This window comes from Tripterygium wilfordii, chromosome 8 (genome assembly GCF_013401445.1).
Source record: "Tripterygium wilfordii isolate XIE 37 chromosome 8, ASM1340144v1, whole genome shotgun sequence".
In the NCBI taxonomy this organism is placed as follows: Eukaryota; Viridiplantae; Streptophyta; class Magnoliopsida; order Celastrales; family Celastraceae; genus Tripterygium; species Tripterygium wilfordii.
This window is the reverse complement of record NC_052239.1, coordinates 12,177,428-12,197,450: the sequence shown is the minus strand read 5'-3', so window position 1 is coordinate 12,197,450 and position 20,023 is coordinate 12,177,428. Positions and strand designations below refer to the sequence as shown.

Genomic DNA, 20,023 nt, shown 5'->3' with positions numbered 1-20,023 from the left:
TTAAATCTTTCATTTTGGTCGGCCTGAATAACTTTCCTAACTACCCCAACCTGTTCACGACCGTCCACCTAAATTATCTACCATTAATTTAATTCCCTCATTCTGCATTAAACTAAAGCCAAAAAAGTAGCTTTGAAATTGAAATTTGTACAACAATAGTACTAATCTCTAAAGATTTGAGCAAAAGAATATATATATATATATATATATATATATATGAATTCTCACATACGTTTTCCTACATCCGAGGGTTGCATCCTTTACGTGCAATATTTGCGTAATTTGGGCTTTACGTATGGATTAATATCTTACAGCTTGGAAGTAATCCAAATATGTGATCTGTATATATAATTGGATTAACCATATGCTGTTTGCTTAATAACTTTGAAGCGTTCAAAGACAATTGACATTTGACTATATATAATGAGAGAAAACTATTAGTATGATATATTGAACGGTTTGATAGTAATAATAATCCAACCAATCCAAGAGATGGCCTATCAAGAGACTTCCCCCATTCAAGCTTGGAGGGGCTCCAATTCTTATTTACAATTCCTCCCAAAAAAAACCATATTAAATTATAGTTTATGAGTTAGGAATTAGTGTTTAGCGTTTAAAGTTAAGGGTTTATCGTTTAAGAAACCATGAAACAATAACTCAGTTGGTTATATCTATGGGCTTAGAGCGGATATGCCGCTAAGGTCAAAAGTTCAAACCAGATGGAAGTATTTCCCTGGAGATTACCTGATCTCGTGGAATTTATGCCCACTTATGAGAAGGGGTTAGGAGCCCCATTTTCTCTCGCATGAGTTTTGGCCTAGTCTTCCCTATTGTCAACGTGGTGCGGACTTTTCTTGCTGACAGAGATTTACGTCCACTCAGCTGTCTGAAAGGCATGCTTGGATGGGTGATTCCTCTTCCAAAAAAATTAGGCTTTAAGATTTTGACTTTGTTTTTTCAAAATATACTATATTCTAACGTTCTGAACAACGAAATACTCTAATAACACATTTTAAAGAATGATGCAACATAATTTTCTAACAAAATTACAGCTAAGAATTGAAGCTCCTATCCCCATTCGGGAGTAGTGGTGTGACCAACAAATACTGTTATGAAAGTCAACCCAATAAATGAATTGTATACATGAAAGTCAACCCAAGAAATAAATTCTCTCCTTTGATTTCACCATTCTCATATCTCAAGGAGCAGCAACACCCAAATATGTGCATGGTCCCTTCTCTTAGCTCCATGTTTACATGTTTTATCTCGATCTCAGTAGTAGAGAGAAAGCACCCCAAAGGATAAGTCAACGGCCCTTGAAAACATATATATATATATTAGTAACAAATTGATTCAAGTTGTAGATAATTTATTGAACAAGAAGCAAAACTCATTCATTTGGCAAAATAGTTATAGATTAATTATATTTACTTTTCCTGTTTTTTTCTTCTGGGTGCATGTTTAATAAAGAGGGTGTTGACTACTCGGGCAAGTTGAGAGAAGTCAACATATGTATTGAATCCTGACAAGATGTAGGTGGTAGAAGAGAAATTGATTGTATGAATTAATATCAAGGAAATTCCTGTAGGAATTCGACCTCTTTCCAGTTAGTATAAAGAGAAATAAATTGCAGTAAATCATATGTCAATCATTTTAAAAAATTTTGGCCAGGTGTCAATCATTTAATTGATAAAAACCACTACTCAATATTCAATTTCATGTTATATATATATAGAATAATTTTCTGAGGAATTAAAATAAGGACCCGATTAAAATAAAAACCTAAAATGTAGACCTATATTTTCACCATTGATTTGGAATGCGGGTTCATATGAGAAAATTATATATATGTGTGTGTTTGTGTAGTATTTATATAAAATCAAAAAATCTTATGTACAATTAAAGAGGGAGATCAAATATTCACAATTGTTTAGGGTAACCCAAAAATTGGATTGTTACTATCTCTTATGTGTATGTGTATGTGTATGTGTATGTGTGTGGTTAGCATGGAAATTTAAGGAAGAAGGATGAAGCTAAAATTTGGAATTCCAATGTAGGTAGACCGTTGCCTGCTGATAAAGTCCACCTGCATATTCAGGTGTGTAGAGTGATCGATCAATCATCTAGAAGAGACAATTAAATTGGGAAGGTCAAAACCGCGTGATCATTCATGATTATATATGTGTGCGTGTGTGTGTACATATATATGGTGAATTGTTTATATTTACTGGTCGACATTTCATTTGCAGGACAAAAGAAATAAGAGAGGAGTGAATGCATAGTACTCCAATTACATGCCATGACATGCAAACGCTATAAATTTGTTTGTTGAGTGTTGCTCACCGAACCCTAACCGAAGTCCACATGACCAACCCGTTTTTTCATTCAATTCCGATCCAAAACACCCCACTTTATAAATACCATCATAGAAACATTATAAGTTTTATGTTTTGATTTATCAATATTTCAACAGAAAAACAAAACCCACTTCCCCCATATGAACCTGTCTCTCTCTTTTCTTTCTTTCTTTCTTCTGCTGCTGCCCTAATTATTTTTAGCCACCTAGCTAGTTTTTCCTCCTCCTCCCTCCTCCCTCTCAACTAATCTCATTCATTTCTCCTTCTTCATTGAATGCTTGAATTTAAGTCCTCTTACCTGCAACAATTAGGTGTTTGCATGTGATCATAGTCATATAGTCCCCCCTTTTGGGTTCTCTCTGTGTGAAAAAGCTTTGATTTTGTTAATTAAATTACCTCTCTTCCTATTCTCTTCCCATTTGCATTTATGGGTGCTGTATCTTACGGTTAGAACTTGAGAGAGAGAGAGAGAGGGTGTGTGTGTACTGTCTGTGTGGAATTTCAAATGCCCAGTCTGTCATACTTTATTGCTCCTCTTTATCATTTCACCTATAAAACTCCTCTCTCTTTATTCCTATATACTTCGTATCTATCTCTTCCATAGCTTGTTTTTCTTCACTTCATATTTTCTTTACATCTCCCCCACCATCATCACCATTTCCTGTATGAATCTCCATCTGGGTTTTCATTTTCAACCCAATTCCAGCTCTCTCTTTTGACGTACGTGATTCGATTTTCTAGGGAAAATATATTTTTCTTGTGTAACAGTGTAAGCATGGATATGGATATGTCTACATGTTTGCTGATATTAGCGGCTGTGAGCTGTTATATGCTATGGTTTACCTTGATCAAACGGTCGTTGAAGGGTCCACGTGTGTGGCCCTTATTGGGCAGTCTTCCTGGCCTGATTCAGAACTGTGACCGTCTCCACGACTGGATCTGCGACAACTTACGAGCCTGTGGTGGCACGTACCAGACTTGCACTTGTGCGATTCCTTTCCTCGCTAAGAGGCAAGGTCTCGTGACTGTCACGTGTGACCCGATTAATCTGGAGCATGTCCTCAAGACCCGGTTTGATAATTACCCGAAAGGACCTACTTGGCATTCTGTGTTTCATGAGTTGCTCGGCGAGGGGATTTTCAACTCCGATGGGGACACGTGGCTGTTCCAGCGTAAGACCGCCGCACTGGAGTTCACCACTCGCACGCTTCGCCAAGCCATGGCTCGGTGGGTGAGTGGAGCCATTAAGCTCAGGTTTTGTCCGATTCTTGAATCTGCTCAGCTGAAAGCCGAGCCGGTTGATCTCCAAGACGTACTGCTTCGGCTCACTTTTGATAACATATGCGGCTTGGCTTTCGGTAAGGACCCGCAGACTTGCTCAGAAGGGCTTCCGAAGAACATATTTGCATCGGCTTTTGACCGAGCCACTGAAGCCTCACTCCAGCGCTTTATTCTGCCAGAAATTTTGTGGAAGATCAAGAAATGGCTTCGGCTCGGTATGGAAACCAGCTTGAGCCAGAGCATTGTTGAGCTGGATGAGTACTTATCCAGTGTGATCGATTCACGTAAGCGCGAATTACAGGACCAACAAAAGGGCCTGAACCCACACGACGATCTCTTGTCAAGATTCATGAAGAAAAAAGAATCCTACTCGGACACTTTTCTCCAACACGTGGCACTCAACTTCATCCTAGCTGGACGCGACACGTCATCAGTCGCACTCTGCTGGTTCTTCTGGTCGCTCATGCAAAATCCGACAGTGGAAGAGAAAGTCCTCCGTGAGATCTGCACTGTCATGATGGAGACACGTGGAGATGACTTGTCAAAATGGATAGAAGAGCCGTTAACGTTCGAAGAGGCCGATCGTCTGATCTACCTAAAAGCAGCATTATCAGAAACCCTAAGACTCTACCCTTCCGTACCACAAGACTCCAAGCACGTTGTCACCGACGACTGGCTGCCGGACGGGACCTTCGTGCCGGCGGGATCTTCTGTCACATACTCAATTTACGCTACAGGGCGGTTGAAGTCCACGTGGGGCGAGGATTGCCTGGAATTTCGTCCGGAGAGGTTTTTATCATCGGACGGTAAGAAATTCATAATGCACGATGCGTACAAATTTGTAGCATTTAACGCAGGGCCCAGGATTTGTTTGGGGAAGGACTTGGCTTACTTACAGATGAAATCGGTGGCGGCGGCGGTGCTGCTCCGCCACAAGCTGACATTGGCGGCGGGACATAAGGTGGAGCAAAAGATGTCACTGACGTTGTTCATGAAGTATGGGCTGAAAGTGACGGTGAAGAGTAGGGATTTGGGCCCAATGGTGGAAAGCATTAAAAGGGAGAAGACCGAGAAAGACTTGCATTCAAACGACGTCGTTGGAGGTGAGTGGGATAATAATGGAGTGTTGTAAATGGTGGTAGATATGGTAGTTGATTGTATTTTTGTTTGTTTGTTTGTTTGTTTGATTATTATATTCAAGACATTCATGTGAAAATAAGTGGATTGGATTGCATGGAAGAAGAAGATGATGAGAAGATCAAGCGGCTTCAATTTGATGAGGTCCCACCAAGGGGTTGATGCATATATATACACATATATATATGCTTTTGATTAATTTCATGATCAAATTCAATGTACAAGTACATTGGGTTTGATCATCATGTGATTCATATGATAAGAGAAGGAAAAGGAAAGGAAAGGGTATTTAATTTTAGGGTTTATCCTTACTTGACTTGTAGTAAGGAAAACTTTGCCAAATTTATAGCATATATAGAATTCTTTTATGTCTTGTTGTTGTTGTTGTTGATTTAATTTCCTTTTCTTTCAATAAAAGAGATTTTGATTGAATTGAAGATGTGTCACATTTTGGGTGTTGTATGAGGTCAGCCAATTAAGTTGATTGGTACAAGCTATCCTTAATTAATTAGACAAGAATGAATCACAATCAAAGCTTTAGTGTACAAGTTAATTTCAACATATATATGCCTTGCAAGTTTAGTGGGAAGATAACCTACTTTATTACCAACATTGTTGTTGTCAAGACACAAGCAAGAGTAATAATAACTAATAAGTCCTTGTTTTAAGCTTCCATTGGGATATTATTGTAAAAAAAAAAAAAAAAATGGCAGTCCCTCATCTTCTTTATTTTTTGGTATTAATAAGTTTTTAAAAATTTTCTAAAATAATTAATATCAATGATTTTGAATCTAAGTATTTTTCTTTTGTTGATAATAAATAGAATTAATTAAAAAAAATAGGTGAGAAACCTAAGTGTTTCTCAATCGCGGGATGTAAAGTGTATAGCATATGAGTATTTTTTTTGTTCATAATAAATAGAATTAATTAAAAAAATATGTGAGAAACTTAAGTGTTTCTCAGTCATCGGATGTAAAGTGTATTACATGTTTCTCTTTAAAAAAATCCAATAATTGAATATATGATCCGGCAGTCAAAATCTTACATACTTCACATCCAACACTCCACATTAAATGAGAGACTTTTAAAGGGTTTTTTTTTGAGGGTCTCAAACATTATTCGTGAGATTAAATAGTTTTATCAAATCTTCAAAGATAAAAACCAGGCTGGGAGCACATATCCTCATTGAAGCTAGCTAGCTAGAACAACAACTACCGTAGCGTTGCATTAAATCCAACATCATAAATGCATTGACAAAAAGGAAAAGACGTCCATTGAAGGGCAATATATATATAGGACCAAATGTTATATATATATATATATATATAAGATTGAAGGTGTGCATTCTGTGGTGAATGAAATGCACTTTGGTTACTTCCATGGATGGCAGAAATGGAAACTCAAAGAACAAAAAAAAAGAGTAAAATAGTAGCTCCTTTCTTCCTACAAAATGTTTTCGGGCGGTCATATACTCATATTTGTGCATAATGAAAACGGATCAAGGATATAAACTGGGTCAATACCCTAAAACAAAGAGGAAACGCAGGGAATACTCTGAAATTTTTTTAAAAATTATTCAAGAGTTGCTACACCTGACGGCTTGCAATAATCCTACTTGAACAAAACAAAAAAAACCTTAAAAAGCAAAAACATGCCCACAAAAAAAGGGGAAAATTTAGGTTAGACCCACAAATCAAAACTACTGATAATCCGAAACAAGTCAGAATTGATGAAATGCGAATTAGACTTCTAAATCCAAAGATACAAAGAGACAAATAATTTATAAAAAGGCAAACACACTAATTTGAAGGCCTAAATGACGAAATTTGGCCAAAAAGTGACAGAGTTAGTGGCATAGCACTAGTTTAATGTGAATCGAAGTTCTGAGTCAACCCGTCAAATTTCACGCAATTCTCAATTTGATGCCTTTAATTTCTACCAGACAATTTTGCTATTCGAGTGGTCCAAAAGATGCATAAACTTTTCTCAAACATGTTCTACATCACATCTTACCCTCAAGTTGTTTAGCAAGGAGGGTTTTTTTTTTTTTTCTCAAGTCGTCTCTTGCATGTGCAGCTCATTTAAGTGTGTTTGATTTCTCTCTTTCCTTCTCCACCAGGTCATGGTGCATTGACTTCTTTAGCTATGTCGTCTCCAACTTGGTCCGACCAACTGTCCAGTTTTTCCAGTCAAGAATTTTCTCCCCAGTTGAAAAGAAGTTCCATACTGAAGTTCCAATATTGATGTCAAGTATAAGGGGTGGAAAAATTATGTCAGGTCTGAATAATCGAATGTGTTCGACCTGGATTAAACCAAGTTTGAACATTAGTTATATGTCCAAAATATGAGTCCTAACACAAAAATTTTGTCCAGTTTTAAATTAGGTCCGGGTCCAAACGTAGAAATCTTGTCTTATTTACTCATCTGGACCCTAACCGGATAAAATTATTGTTTGATTTATTTGTCCTGATTTAAATCAATCCGGATTCGACCAATTAAGTACGTCTGAAATCTAATCAGAGTTAGGGAATCCGGATAAGTAAATATTTCATAAACACGTGCTGTTGTCTGATTCAGAAACGACCTGAAACATATTTTTTGCCACCCCTAATGTGAAGTGCCACTGCCACCTTAAACACGTCATCCCAAGAAACTGCAGATGTATGGAATTTGAGCAGTGAATAATTAACTTTGAAGCAAATGTGTTGCAAAGAAAGGACCTGATGCAGGGCAGTGTAGACCTATTGATTCGACATACGAGTACCAAGAACAAGTTTACCTAAATCTGTTGATTCGACATACGGATATCAGATTTAAGGCTTCAAGACTTTATTGATTTTAACGAATACCAAAGAATTGAAAATAAAAGTCGGCTCGCCTCTATAATTTTAATTCAACTCAAAACTGAAATTTCTCAATGAGGGTTATAACCTTAAATAGTAAATCAAACGAAACCGTAGTCAAACCATAAACACTTCTAACGGAAAACAAATACCACCTAAAGTAAATATATAAAAGTAATCCTAATAAAAAAGACAATAAACTCTTAAAAAAAATACTAATTGATTTTCTAAAATACCAAAATAAAATATTTAAGAGAAATATCTCAATCTCAATCAATCTGACCAATAATGCTCCAATAGAAAGAAGTCTAGGAGGTCTATTTAATTTCACCTCTTTGGAGTATGTATCCCGTCGCAGCTGTACCCAAAGACTCCAGAAGTGCTCCCGCCGTGTTTGATAATCCCAGGAACCAACGAGTCATGAATTTGCATCTTGATTTTAAAGGGGAATTGTTATGTGGATAGATAAACTCACATGACATATCCAATTTGAGATTATTATATTTAAAGTAGGAATAGCACCAATTGAAAATAAGTTGCGAGAAAAATCATTTAAGATGGTATAAGCATTTACAATGTAGAGATAGTGGTGCTATGGTGAAAAGAAATAGAATTTGTATAGAATAGAGTACTAAGCAAAGAGGCAAACCTAAAAAAACATGGTTTGAAATAGTAAGAAAATATATGAATTTCACATGAGTTGATGAAAGTATGATTCTAGATATAAATAAACGGCGATAACGAATACATGTAGTGAATTTTCATTGATGTTCTTATAAACTCATTTAGCCGACTCCAAACTTTTGAAATAAAAACTTGAATGATGATGATAATAGAAATAATATGTTATCATCCCGCGTCACCTCGATGTGAATTAGTTATGCCCTATATAATTGGCTCCTTTTTTACTCCACTAAGAAGTCGAGTCTTTTATGATGTGTCAAACATAAACACTTTCTATCCTCTATTACTAGATCCTCGAGAGAGACCAAAATCAGATCTTTATTTTTCATTAAAAAGTAAACAACTCTCATGCACAATGCTCTCATAGTAGATGAAATCAAGGATAGGTAGAGCATACTTTTAGACATTATCCCCACATAATATGCGGAGATACTATTTTCAAGAATTGAACCGATCTTTAGGTTACACCCCTACAGAACAAGCCACGAGCTCGGCCCATTCTTCACCGACCTTTTTAAGGAAACCTATGCTCCAGCTTTCATTAAAAATGCTAACCATTAGAGAATTCAATTACAGATGATCTTGGAGCAGTCTCTGACTGATTTGGTTCATAATAGTACTCATGCCTCTACGTAAACAAGGGGTTACATTTTTTGTGCACTGCATCCTAAGCTCGAATGCTATATGAAAAGCAATTGTTATTCTACAAGTGTTACGTCCTATACCTTATATGCAGATTAAACTCCCGAGCTTCCTGTACTAACCATAACCAGCACGCAAATTCATTAGCAAGACGTCGTGGCATATACTACTGTGCCGGTTGGAGTTGGACATGATTGCAGGGCCCCTCTGGTGCTCCTTTTGACCATAAGGTTTTGAGTTCACCTCTCTTCTTTCCCAAAGTCAGAAAAGTGCCTGCATCCACAACCAGAGATTTTTTTACTGGATATCTAACTATTTCTTAGGGTTACTTTCTTAAATTATATGACCATATGCTCAAAATGGTGTTTTCCTGTGCGCGCGGGGGGGGGGGGGGGGGGGTGATGTTCGGAGAAAGGCTTTGACGATGATGGTGGCATCTGAAGCAGATTAATGCAAGTCTTATACACTATACACAGCCACTACCACTTACCAAGTGTGAAGGGAACAATGTAAAGCAAAGCTGGCTGGCCATGTCCATCCATCATGTTCAAAGCGATGTAAGTGATGAGGAGACCTGCATTACAATGGATCAAGGAAAAACAAATTAGTGAAGGATTGTCACTGATGTTTGAACACAATCAGAACCATTGAGCAATGCAAGAGAAATACTAAACAGAAACTCAATCTTCCAAAGAAGAGCATCTCTGTGTCAAAGTCTCTTCAATACATGCTACTCATTATCAATCATCCACAGAGAGAAGTGGTTTAAACCGTACCTGGTTCTTTTCAGTCGTGCCATTACACATTATAACTTTAACCCTCAGTCAAAGTGTGGGAAGAAAAAGGAGATGCAAAGGAACTGCTTTCCAATTATTTCACCCTCTTTGAATAGAGAATCTTATAACTTATATTTGTCCCATTTGGTAATTAGTGCATCACACAACAAGAAAACTGCAATCAACTCCCTAGTGGTGTAACTAATCAAGTTCAAGTGCAACCCCGGTTTACTTTCATGGGCTGTTTCTATATTTTTCTTTTACTGTTCGCAGAGTGGATTGGCATTTCATAATGAAGTTACTTTCAAAGTCATAACTGTTTACAATTCTTCTATCCCAGTAAAGCCCACAGAAACACTCTCATGTAGACATTAACCATACTTATCAACAAAAGATGTAGACATGCACCATATTCATGGGTTATCATCAGTGGATTTAATTTGCTACAGCCATTCTTTGACAGCCAATGTGCTCTCACCCACCGAAAAAAAAGTGTGTTCACATATACTTTAATTTATTTTATTGAAAACTAAGCCTGTTGGACACATTTTCACTTTTTAAAAGCAAAAACTTCTAGGTCTGTTTCTTATACCTAAACCATAAGCAGTCATCGCCCAAACGAAGTAGCCTGCTCGAAAACTTCTCCTTGCCAGAAAATCATACCTGCAAAATAGCCAACCCAATAACTAGTTGATAAACTGTGGTGGCCTCAAGGTTCTAAAGAACATTTCAAAACGAACAAAAAGTGAATTCAAAGAAAATCAACATCTGTGAGACCAAGCATCAAACCTCTTCCACCTCTTTCATATGCATGGTGGTCGACAACTTTTGAAGTAAATGATGCAATGAGTCTCACTGTTTTACTAATCTGGTTGAAGCAAATTCAGTGAGAAAACAAGTTATGGACTTCAAAGTTTCAAACCTTTGTGAAAAAGCTACCAGCAATCCTGGTAATATGATATCACCGAAACCAATTATGCTGAACCCACCCCAAGGATCGAACATCCGTGGAATCTTCAGCAACATTGGAATACCATCCTCTCCACTCTTATCACCACGAGCTACCTTTAAAGCAGAAGTAATGGTAGAAACATCACTCATCAATTACTGTAGCAGGTGTGGATAAACATAACATCAGGACATGCCAGGATACTTACCACTACCATCACACTCTCACGGAACCATAATTTTGATACGAAAACCCAGAAAATGTCATACAAGAATGCGCAACTGAGAAGAACTGTTCCAACCTGATTCCATTATTTCACGGTTAGAAAAAGGAGGAAAGACTGTCATCAGTTAATGCTTTCTTAGTCATGAAAAAAATGTATTTGATATTTTAGAGAAGATAGATACATAATTTCAGGCTTAATTTTTTTAATCATGACAAATATGATTGCCATGTTGTTTTAAAAAACCAATGAATTTTTTAAGTATACTCTTTAGTCGGTAATTATCAACAGAAGGTGAAGAAAATTGTTTTCCTTGTATTTTCAAAGACAAATCCTCAGGGATAGGATGACATAAATGCCATGACAACATCTGCATACTCTGATCCCGTGATCCCTGTCAGTTAACAAGGGAAATTAATGGAATACCTTGAGGTTTGGTACACGAACAATCTGAAGAACTGTGATAATCAATGCAATGCCCTGTATTTAACAAAGAAGTTAATTTATCATTATTTTGGCCTTCCCATTCCAACAAAAAATGTTGTAAAATACACGACCTAAAATTCATTCATATCAGATGAACAACCTTCAGCATTTAAAGATAAGAAAACAAATCAAGTAAGATCTACATCACAAGAGTTATACAATTATACAAAGCTGTAGATTGTTCTAGATGCACAATCAGCCATAAGTTATCTCTCAGAAGTACTAATATCAAGAAAGTTGTCAACAAGATGCTCCATTTTAACAAAGAAAAAACAGAATAGGGTGTATACTATTGAATACATGAGTAGTGTATAGCTTGTGTATAGTTTCCTTTGTTTTAGCATTACCTAGCTCTCCTTGTAGAGTATATATATAAAAACTAAGTGTGAGGTGAACATACACCAACACATATTCACTCAAACAAGGGTCTCTCTCTCTCTCTCTCTCGGTTCTCTTTTCACATATACTAACAATACGATGGAAAATAGGGTCTCAATGGCTGAAATAAAAATTAGAACTTGGTGGTCCAATTCCTATAAGAACTTCATTTTGAGATTACCCTAAAGTTATAGTCAAAACATGACTGTCAAAAAGGAGAGAGAGGGAATGCATATTGCACAGAACTTTGATGACTAGGAGAAGCCTGACTGAATCTAACTGTATATCATTCTGCAGAAATAACTCATCCAGTAACCCATTTTACCCTTAAAACAGGGGAGCTCCTAGGCAAAAAATGAAATTCTCTAATGCAGTAAGCGGAAGCTGCTATGGTTTGACTTGGAATAGAACCTCCTGGAAGGCTAGGAGACCGTGTGAATAGAATAGACTAGCTAGCCTGAGGTGGATCCTCTACTGGCTGATTCAACCAATCGAAGCATATATATATCTTAACTATTTTGACTAACAATGACATTGGTAGCAAATGGTTGAATAGTTGGAAAATGAAGAGTATTGACGCTAAGATTACACATTATTGAATATCTTGTATTCACTCAATGCTCTTCACTGAATAATATCCCTCATTATAAGCAGCTTCACGTAAAAGCAGCAAAAAACGAACAGGGAGAGGTGCACAGAAAATAAATTTGCTATGGGAAAGACGTAGCATAACTGCATGCAATTAAGTTCAGCAACATAATATTCCTTCATAAACTCAGGATTGCATAAATAGAAAGAAATCCAAAATTGAAAAGAATACTCGAAACTTTTTTCTTACAAGGATATCCTGACCAATCCAAGCCAACGAATAGCGTCGATAAACCGCCCAAAGAACAGAAAATGTAATGCAGAGTGGAGAAACGACTAATGTAAGATACGAGACAGCTCCAAAGAAGGGAATTTTAACAAACGTCTCCCCAGCACGTTGAAACCTTCTGAAACTACAAGTATGTAGGAGTTGGTTACTTAAATAATTTGCCAAGAGCTTTAGCAAAATAAAAGAAATAGAACAGATGCATGCATGACGGTTGGTAGATATATTTTCTCCTTGTTTAGAAAAGTAAATATTGTAAAATTCTCACATAGAAATTTGGAAAGAAAGCATAAAACCCTGAAGCAATTGATCAACATAAAATGTAAAGCTGTAACTATGCCTAACAAATACTCGCTTATATTGTTTGCAATCCTCCAGCTGTCATCACCTTTTCTACCCTTGTATACACAAACCCTTCACTAATAATGACGCACGAATCTATCACTCAAAGCGTCCTGCCACTTATTTCGATATTCATCATAGTGTGAAACCACAGTTTAGATCCACTATTGCATCTCAGATAGGTTGAACATTAGTAGATGAATAATACAATCAGAAAAAGGGAGAAAATGAAAAAGAACAAAAGCATATGTGAAAATATGGATAATGCACATACCAAGATAACAAAGACACCACGCAAGTTTGGAGGCCCTGTGAGTATGAAGAGACTACAAGGTCAGCATATGTCACAAACAGAAAAATATTAAAAAAAAAAAAGTTAATCTGAATTGAAAACGAGCAACCCATGGTTGTAAGTTAAGTAAAATCCTGCATTGAAGCATGCTTATTTTCGTTTGTTAAAAAAATGTATCGAGCTTAGTCCTTTACTTCAAACCGCTTCCCGTTCTTTGAACACTGACCCTTACTCAATAGGGCAATTAAAAGGCAAAGGATTAGAGGACGTTCATTCCCCGCTCCAGTTGCATCTGTATATAGCTCTGAAGAAAGACTAAGATTATTTCTTACTACCTCGGTTGAAGGCATAGGAGTGAAAGAATTACATTAAGTGCAACACAATCAACAGGTTACTTATGATTTGAGAATGCATCTCATGCACATACAACAACAGAGATCCCCAATAGAGGTTTCACCAAGATATCACTACTCATCATTCCACAGCGACTGGATTAACATGCTGTTTCCGCTATCTCAAGTTAATTGTTATTACAGATCTTTGATTGCACCTTAGGCATCACCAATTCGATGAAATCTAGTTCTTTGATTGATAATGCATCATTCAATCTGCTATCCAATGAAATATTGAGGGCCATTTTTCACACATCTAAAATTCTCTATGTAATGCATCAAGCCATTATCCTTAAAGAATCGTTGTATTTGATGAAAGATTTAAGAATTCCAAGTATCAAGTCTTGCCCCTCTAAAAATCCCCCATATTATGCACTATAATTATAGGCATTTAACTACGCACATAAGATATTGCCAATGATGCTGGTGGCCAATGGAGATACCTACAAGTTACATAGAACACGGCTAATCACAGAGATTAGGCTGTGATTAGGAAGTGTGAAGGTTTGAAACAGCCGGTCCTAATTTTTGTCGCACACAATAAGTTGCATTTTGAATTAAATCAAAGAACATATCATATGCACGAAGGTAGCACGAGAGTAATAACAACAAGCTTTTTCTTTAACATCTAGGGAAGGAAAATATGCCATCTTTGGAAGTGGTAGAATCATCATTCAGGAAAGAATATTAAAATCCGAGAAATTTATAACAAAATTGAGACTCGAACATCAAATAAGGTATGCTCCATATCAAATTTCTTGGGCATTATCAAATTATTCTACAAAAGCACAGGATTAGCACATAAGTGAAAAAAGGCATAATAAAGAAACAAACCTCTGTGCCGCCAATGCAAAACAGAACCACCAGAACCTCAATGAACCAGAATGACATGAGTTTGTACAACATAACCAGAAAACAAGAAGCAATTACAACAAAGAGAATGGCTGATGTCACATTAATGTCCACAGCACCATTAGAACCTAACCCGTCCATATCTACATCCGAACCATCCTGCGATTATAGAATCAATCCATACATAAGTTAAAAGAAACAAATTCCTGCACCACGAAGGAAGAAACCTTTTATTAATATCTGACTGTAAAAAGCTCGAGATAACCTTTAAGAGCTTATCCAGCTCTATAGCTGCTTCTTTTGCACTCCGTGCCGACCAGTAAGAAGCACATATTATAGTACTGACAGCCATCAACCATAAAAACACCTCTGCAACATCCACCGGTGGACGCCGAGGAGAGTATAGTTGCAAAGAAACTGAAAAAAGGGGATTGAATGCACAGAAACAAACAAATAAGTAGCCAATTCGAAACCAAACAATTCACGTATACTAAATATTTGAACAATATCTTCCAAAAAGATAGAGGCGCCAGCCAATGAATAAGTAAGTGTACATGCAAGCAATGAAGCATACCCATGGAGCCGTTCTTTAGCAAGTTTTCCAAGTTTGCACCAGCATATTGTGGGAGCATGACAGTAGGAATGCCTATCACTACATCACTCTCGTTGGTTTCACACACCATCTTGAAAAGTTCTACATGAAAAGATCCAAATTCCAATATTTTAAAAACCAAAACAACAAGAATTGGCATGATAAATTTTGACTGTTGCTTGTAATGATGAAAATTGCAAGAAGGAAGAGTTGTTTACTATAAAACTATTCTAACCAGAAAAAATTATTAGATTAAATTAATATGGTCAGAAGAATACATGTCTGCAACGATCCCCGGGACATAAGACGAAAATAAGGAAAAAAGTTTTGGCAATAGCAGAAAAGTAGAAATTCCATCAAAAAGGACAACTTCCATCTTGATTTCACCCACCATTTCTGCAGAGTCCAAGGTAGCAATTGCAAAAACATTGGGGAAGTCTCATGACCAGGAATGAAAAGGATATATAAAGGTGACAATGTTACCTCAGAGATATGGTATGCGTGACTTATTACTAATCAGGGTATGTAAGTACTGAGTCAACATTTCAGATCACAGTTCCAACATAATTCTAGATTTTCAGTCAGGTAAAAAACTGTAGAAATGGTTTAGATATAGTCACAAGCCAAAACTTGGGCTTCCTACATTCATACTTTCCTAATTAAAGTTATAATATCATCTAAATATCCATTTTTTCTTCCTTGTAGAATGCCTCTTCATTGGAAGAAATACATATACAGTAGATGTTAGGTTAAGAAATGCAAAAGGAACTTGCACCTCACTTGACTGCACGAAGACAAATCATAGTTCACTCATCAAGAAATGAAAAAAGGAACTTGCACGTACCTGTCTGGTTGTTTATTATAATTATGGCTAAAGCACCAGCATCGTCAGCAATATTTGCCTTGGTTGTGAAGCTGCAATTTCCTCGGTGTGCAAGAATGAATTCCCCTGAAAACTACCAAAAAGCAGGAAGTCCATGTTGTCGACGTAAGAATGAAAGCCGTAAGGGCAAACAAGATAATGAATTTTTGATATAAGAAATATAACAAAGGAATTGGACAAGTTTAAAACCTTATTTTTTGGTACGGTGCAGCCATCAGGAGGGTCTGCCATAGCAAGTTTAATGTGATTAGCATGTTTCTCCTTCGATTCCAAGGTAGGACCAAAACGAGCACCGACGCCAACATACTCGACGTCCTCTACACCATCTACCCACGTTGGGACTTTTACCTATAAGACAATTCGATCAGACTAGGATAGAAAGCCCAGAAATTCAGGATTCTGGGAAAGAACAGGTCAAGCATTAAGTCGGTAAAGACAAACATTAGTCTAGAAAATGAGTGATAAAACCACTAAAATAAAAAATACAATGACATTTATAAAGTAGGTTATTTTCTATACCAGGAAATGTAATCAGATAAATTATAAGAAATTTTTTTACTATTTTCTTCTCTTCCATTCTTAGCGAACAAAAATTTCCCTGGAGGAAAAAATCTCAAAGTTTACATTAGCTGTGCTAATCATCTTTTGAACAAAAAAAAGAATCTCAACATGGAGAGTACCATAAAAGAAACAGTTTTCCTGTATAACTACCAAAAATCAACTGCAGTGTCCTCAACATCACAACCTAAAAACCTAAATTAAGCTTTATTTTCACAGCATCCACTCTGTTAAGTGAACATATAAAATTTCAGGAGTCTGCAAACCATATAATTATGTAAATAGGATGTAAAGAACAAAACAAAGTGGAATATAGTAAAAATAACAAAACAAGTAGTAGCTGAAACGATAATTGCACAAAATACACAAGCTTATATCTCCCCATAAACAATCTCTTAACTTTGCAAAAGCAAAATGCGCAAAGTAAAACCTGATGATTTACATTTTGCTTGTCAAGCAAACAACTTTATAATAATAATCAATTCAACTAACTTCTGGAAACATGGATACAAAAAGAAACCTCTGCAAGATGCTTACAGAAGTTAAGAAACAATAAAATCTAAAGCTTTTAAGTTATAATATAAAACAATTTCCTCTCTCGGAACCTTTAGGCCTTCCTAAAGTTTCCAAAAAGTTGAAGCTAAAATCTCTAAACAGAGAAAATGGAAACTTCCTTTCAATCCATGTACTAAGCAAAAGCTAGTATAAGTATCCTTCATATTATCCTACTCAATTGCCTAAGAAAGCAAAAAAAAAAATCTCAGCCCAATTAATACGTTTATTGAGAAGATCAGTCACTTTGAATGAGTGAGACAAACAATTTCCCCAAATCAAACAAAATCAACCAAAACACCAACTATCTTTCCCCCAATCTTTGAAGCAATACAATCGTCAAAATTATTGTCCTTACCTATACATCAACCACCCAATTGGAAAGAAAAAAAAAATTCGTTTCTTTCTTCACATCTTTTCTCCTGTTTTCTCATCATCCAAACAGAATCCAAGAAGAACAAATAAAATCAACAGACACTGAATTTACCAGTACGAAGTTGTTTTCGCAACCAGGCCTCTTCGGAGCAATATCGTCTTGGTGTACTATGTCCCCAGCTGACCCGAAGCGTGGAATTAACACTAATAACAATGACATAAACGCTACACACAACTCCATTATTAATTTAGAAAGAAAAAAAAGAGCCTGTATTCGCTTCTTGAGAGAGACAACGAAATAAAGAAAATGAAAGATTTAGGGTTTTAGAGAGAGAGAGAGAGAGAGAGAGAGCGAACTTGCGGAAGAAGGGGAATGGAATGTGAAGAAAGGGAGGCACAGTGCAGATAGAGAGGAAAAGAAAGATGGAAATAAATAATTATTTTCTTGTCAATGAGGGAGGACATGAAGAAAACGCGGTGTTGATAACTGTTGTTGAACTGGACTTTCTTTTTCCAGTGGTTGCGAGTGGAATCGACTCGCCAATGACTGCGCGTGGAGATGGAGTTCATTGTACGAAAGGACAGTACGATGAAGATGCCGGTGGACGGTAGTTTTCAGGTACGGTTTTAAGATAAAATACATTAATTTGTTTTCTCTTTTTTAAAAATCGCCCTTTTACTAGAGCGGTTTTATTAATTTTGAAAATTAACTTAAAAATTATGAGATAAAAATTGTAAAATAAATTATGAGATGTTCGGTGAAATATTTAGAGGATAATCATAAACTGCAAATATTATATTATATTTATTATTAAAATCAATTTTTATATAAAATACATTTCAATTTAATTATAATATAATAAAACAAGATAAAATAAACACAAGTTAAAAGAAATACTAAAAGTTTCTAATTTGCCAGCTGAACTATTGGCCTTTTTTGGGTCATTGGTTTCATTGGGAACGCTCTATCAAACACACCTTCTTATATTTAATACTCTATTTTGACATTCAAATAATGTGCTTTCTTATTTGAGGTGAGGTAAGTACTTACATTTTTTTTTTGAGAAAATTACTTACATTTTAATTACATGTCATATAAATATTTCATTAATTTAATAATTATATAGATATTTGATGATAACAAAATGACCTCTCCTCAAAATCCACCACGTCTCTTAACACTCAATACAGAGCAAGTATCCATGAATGGCGGAGGAGAGTTCCTCAGTATGATCAAAGAGTCACCCTTGGTAGATGATCGAACACCATACTCGGCATCTTGGTAACCTAAGAACTCATCAGATGACCAAGAGTCCGCAAACGACCAAGAGTCCACAAGAGAACCAATTCTACTAAGGAAATGTATCAAGATAGGATCCACCCTCCTATGATCTCGTTGAATATCAAGGAGAGGAGATCCACTCCTTCAAAAACTATAACCCTTATGACTCATATAAAATGGGACCCCCAACTACAGGTACCAACATTCCAATTCTATGTATTACAACATAATTAATAGCAATTTGAGTGAGAAGCTACAAGCACTCCTCCTTTTGACTGTTTACTTACTTGATTATCGGAGCAATCCGTGAGCACACCCTTGAGGCCGCCCATAAATCACGTGTTTTCTTGTGCAGATCACCCCTTGCTACAAACAAGGATATTCCTGACTTCTTGTCTTCGGTCCTATCTCCTGTGACGTACTCGAAATTGATAATAATTTTGAACATCATCATTATTTATGGATAATGCTAGAGACCCTCAAAAGTCTCCCAAATCTATGTGGCATTAAAATAATCATTGATTAAAAACACACATGTAGTGCTCACTTTACATCCAACACTCTATATTAAATGGGATCTTTTATGGTCACTTTTTAGCTTTTTAGGAGTCTCAAGTATTATCCATTATTTATTTATTACCGATTACTTTTTAGTAAATTTGCATGGCAACTAGTCAGCTATATAGTGGATGACCCAATCAGGTTTTATATTATTCTGAAATTATTAAATTTGCATGATTGATCAAGAAGTGTTATTTTTAGTAATAAAAAACAAAATCATATAATGGAGTTGGGGTACTGCTGATTTTACCAACACGCAGAGAAAGAGCGTGGGATAACATTTTGGTTTCCTTTCAAAGGTTAGAGGTTTACCGGTTTAGTCGGTTAAAAAGGTCCGTATAGGCCGTACAGATAAGATAGCTGTCGCCGAATAAAATAATTGGAGAGAGGAAATGTATTCGGATTTTCACCAATGAAGTGTTGACACGTGGTTTGGCAATCGTGGACCTCACCGCACACAAGAGTTTCGACTTTCCGTGTGGATACAGCATTAATGCTAAAGCAACAAAAGGGGTGGTGTCCACGTGGATACATATAATCGGGTCGGCTATTCACACATGCTTCCACTACTTTGATGGATAGTGGCATAGTGGGGGGGATCACAATTACATTTCCTATTGATAAGTGATAACATTTTGTGCTTGTGGACCTCACTTCACGACATTGGAAGAGACAAGTTGGTAAAGATTGGTGACTTTTGTATGGACTCTAA

The 20,023-nt window shown here is 36.4% G+C and overlaps 2 protein-coding genes across 3 annotated transcripts; one reads left to right on the top strand and one right to left on the bottom strand.

Moving 5' to 3' along the window:
- Positions 1-2,463: 2,463 nt before the first annotated feature.
- Positions 2,464-5,207, top strand: LOC120004057 (cytochrome P450 86A8). The gene has a single exon (XM_038853280.1). The coding sequence runs from the start codon at positions 3,133-3,135 to the stop codon at positions 4,768-4,770; it is 1,638 nt and encodes a 545-aa protein (XP_038709208.1). The 5' UTR covers positions 2,464-3,132; the 3' UTR covers positions 4,771-5,207.
- A 3,606-nt stretch (positions 5,208-8,813) lies between these two features.
- On the bottom strand, positions 8,814-17,868 carry LOC120003989 (signal peptide peptidase-like 4). Of its 2 annotated transcripts, XM_038853175.1 has the most exons (14): positions 17,581-17,868; positions 16,173-16,331; positions 15,945-16,056; positions 15,083-15,202; positions 14,774-14,925; positions 14,491-14,667; positions 13,247-13,281; positions 12,595-12,757; positions 11,319-11,372; positions 10,878-10,970; positions 10,643-10,785; positions 10,313-10,383; positions 9,435-9,518; positions 8,814-9,217 (listed from the first exon to the last, which is right to left on the bottom strand). In XM_038853175.1, exons 1-14 carry the CDS (start codon positions 17,707-17,709, stop codon positions 9,111-9,113), a joined length of 1,599 nt encoding a protein of 532 aa, XP_038709103.1. In that variant the 5' UTR covers positions 17,710-17,868; the 3' UTR covers positions 8,814-9,110. The 2 variants fall into 2 exon arrangements, with proteins under 2 accessions (XP_038709103.1, XP_038709104.1); XM_038853176.1 differs by lacking the exon at positions 17,581-17,868 and having other exon boundaries at positions 15,945-16,049; positions 16,173-16,314.
- Positions 17,869-20,023: the final 2,155 nt, after the last annotated feature.

Excerpts from the sequence above, each read along its gene's own strand:
- LOC120003989 (XM_038853175.1), bottom strand. The coding sequence starts at position 17,709 with ATGGAGTTGTGTGTAGCGTTTATGTCATTGTTATTAGTGTTAATTCCA. Across the intron at positions 10,971-11,318 it reads TTCGTGTACCAAACCTCAAG|GTTGGAACAGTTCTTCTCAG; the intron begins GTATTCCATTAA and ends TAATGGAATCAG. Across the intron at positions 9,218-9,434 it reads CATTGTTCCCTTCACACTTG|GCACTTTTCTGACTTTGGGA; the intron begins GTAAGTGGTAGT and ends TTGTGGATGCAG.
- LOC120004057 (XM_038853280.1), top strand. The coding sequence starts at position 3,133 with ATGGATATGGATATGTCTACATGTTTGCTGATATTAGCGGCTGTGAGC.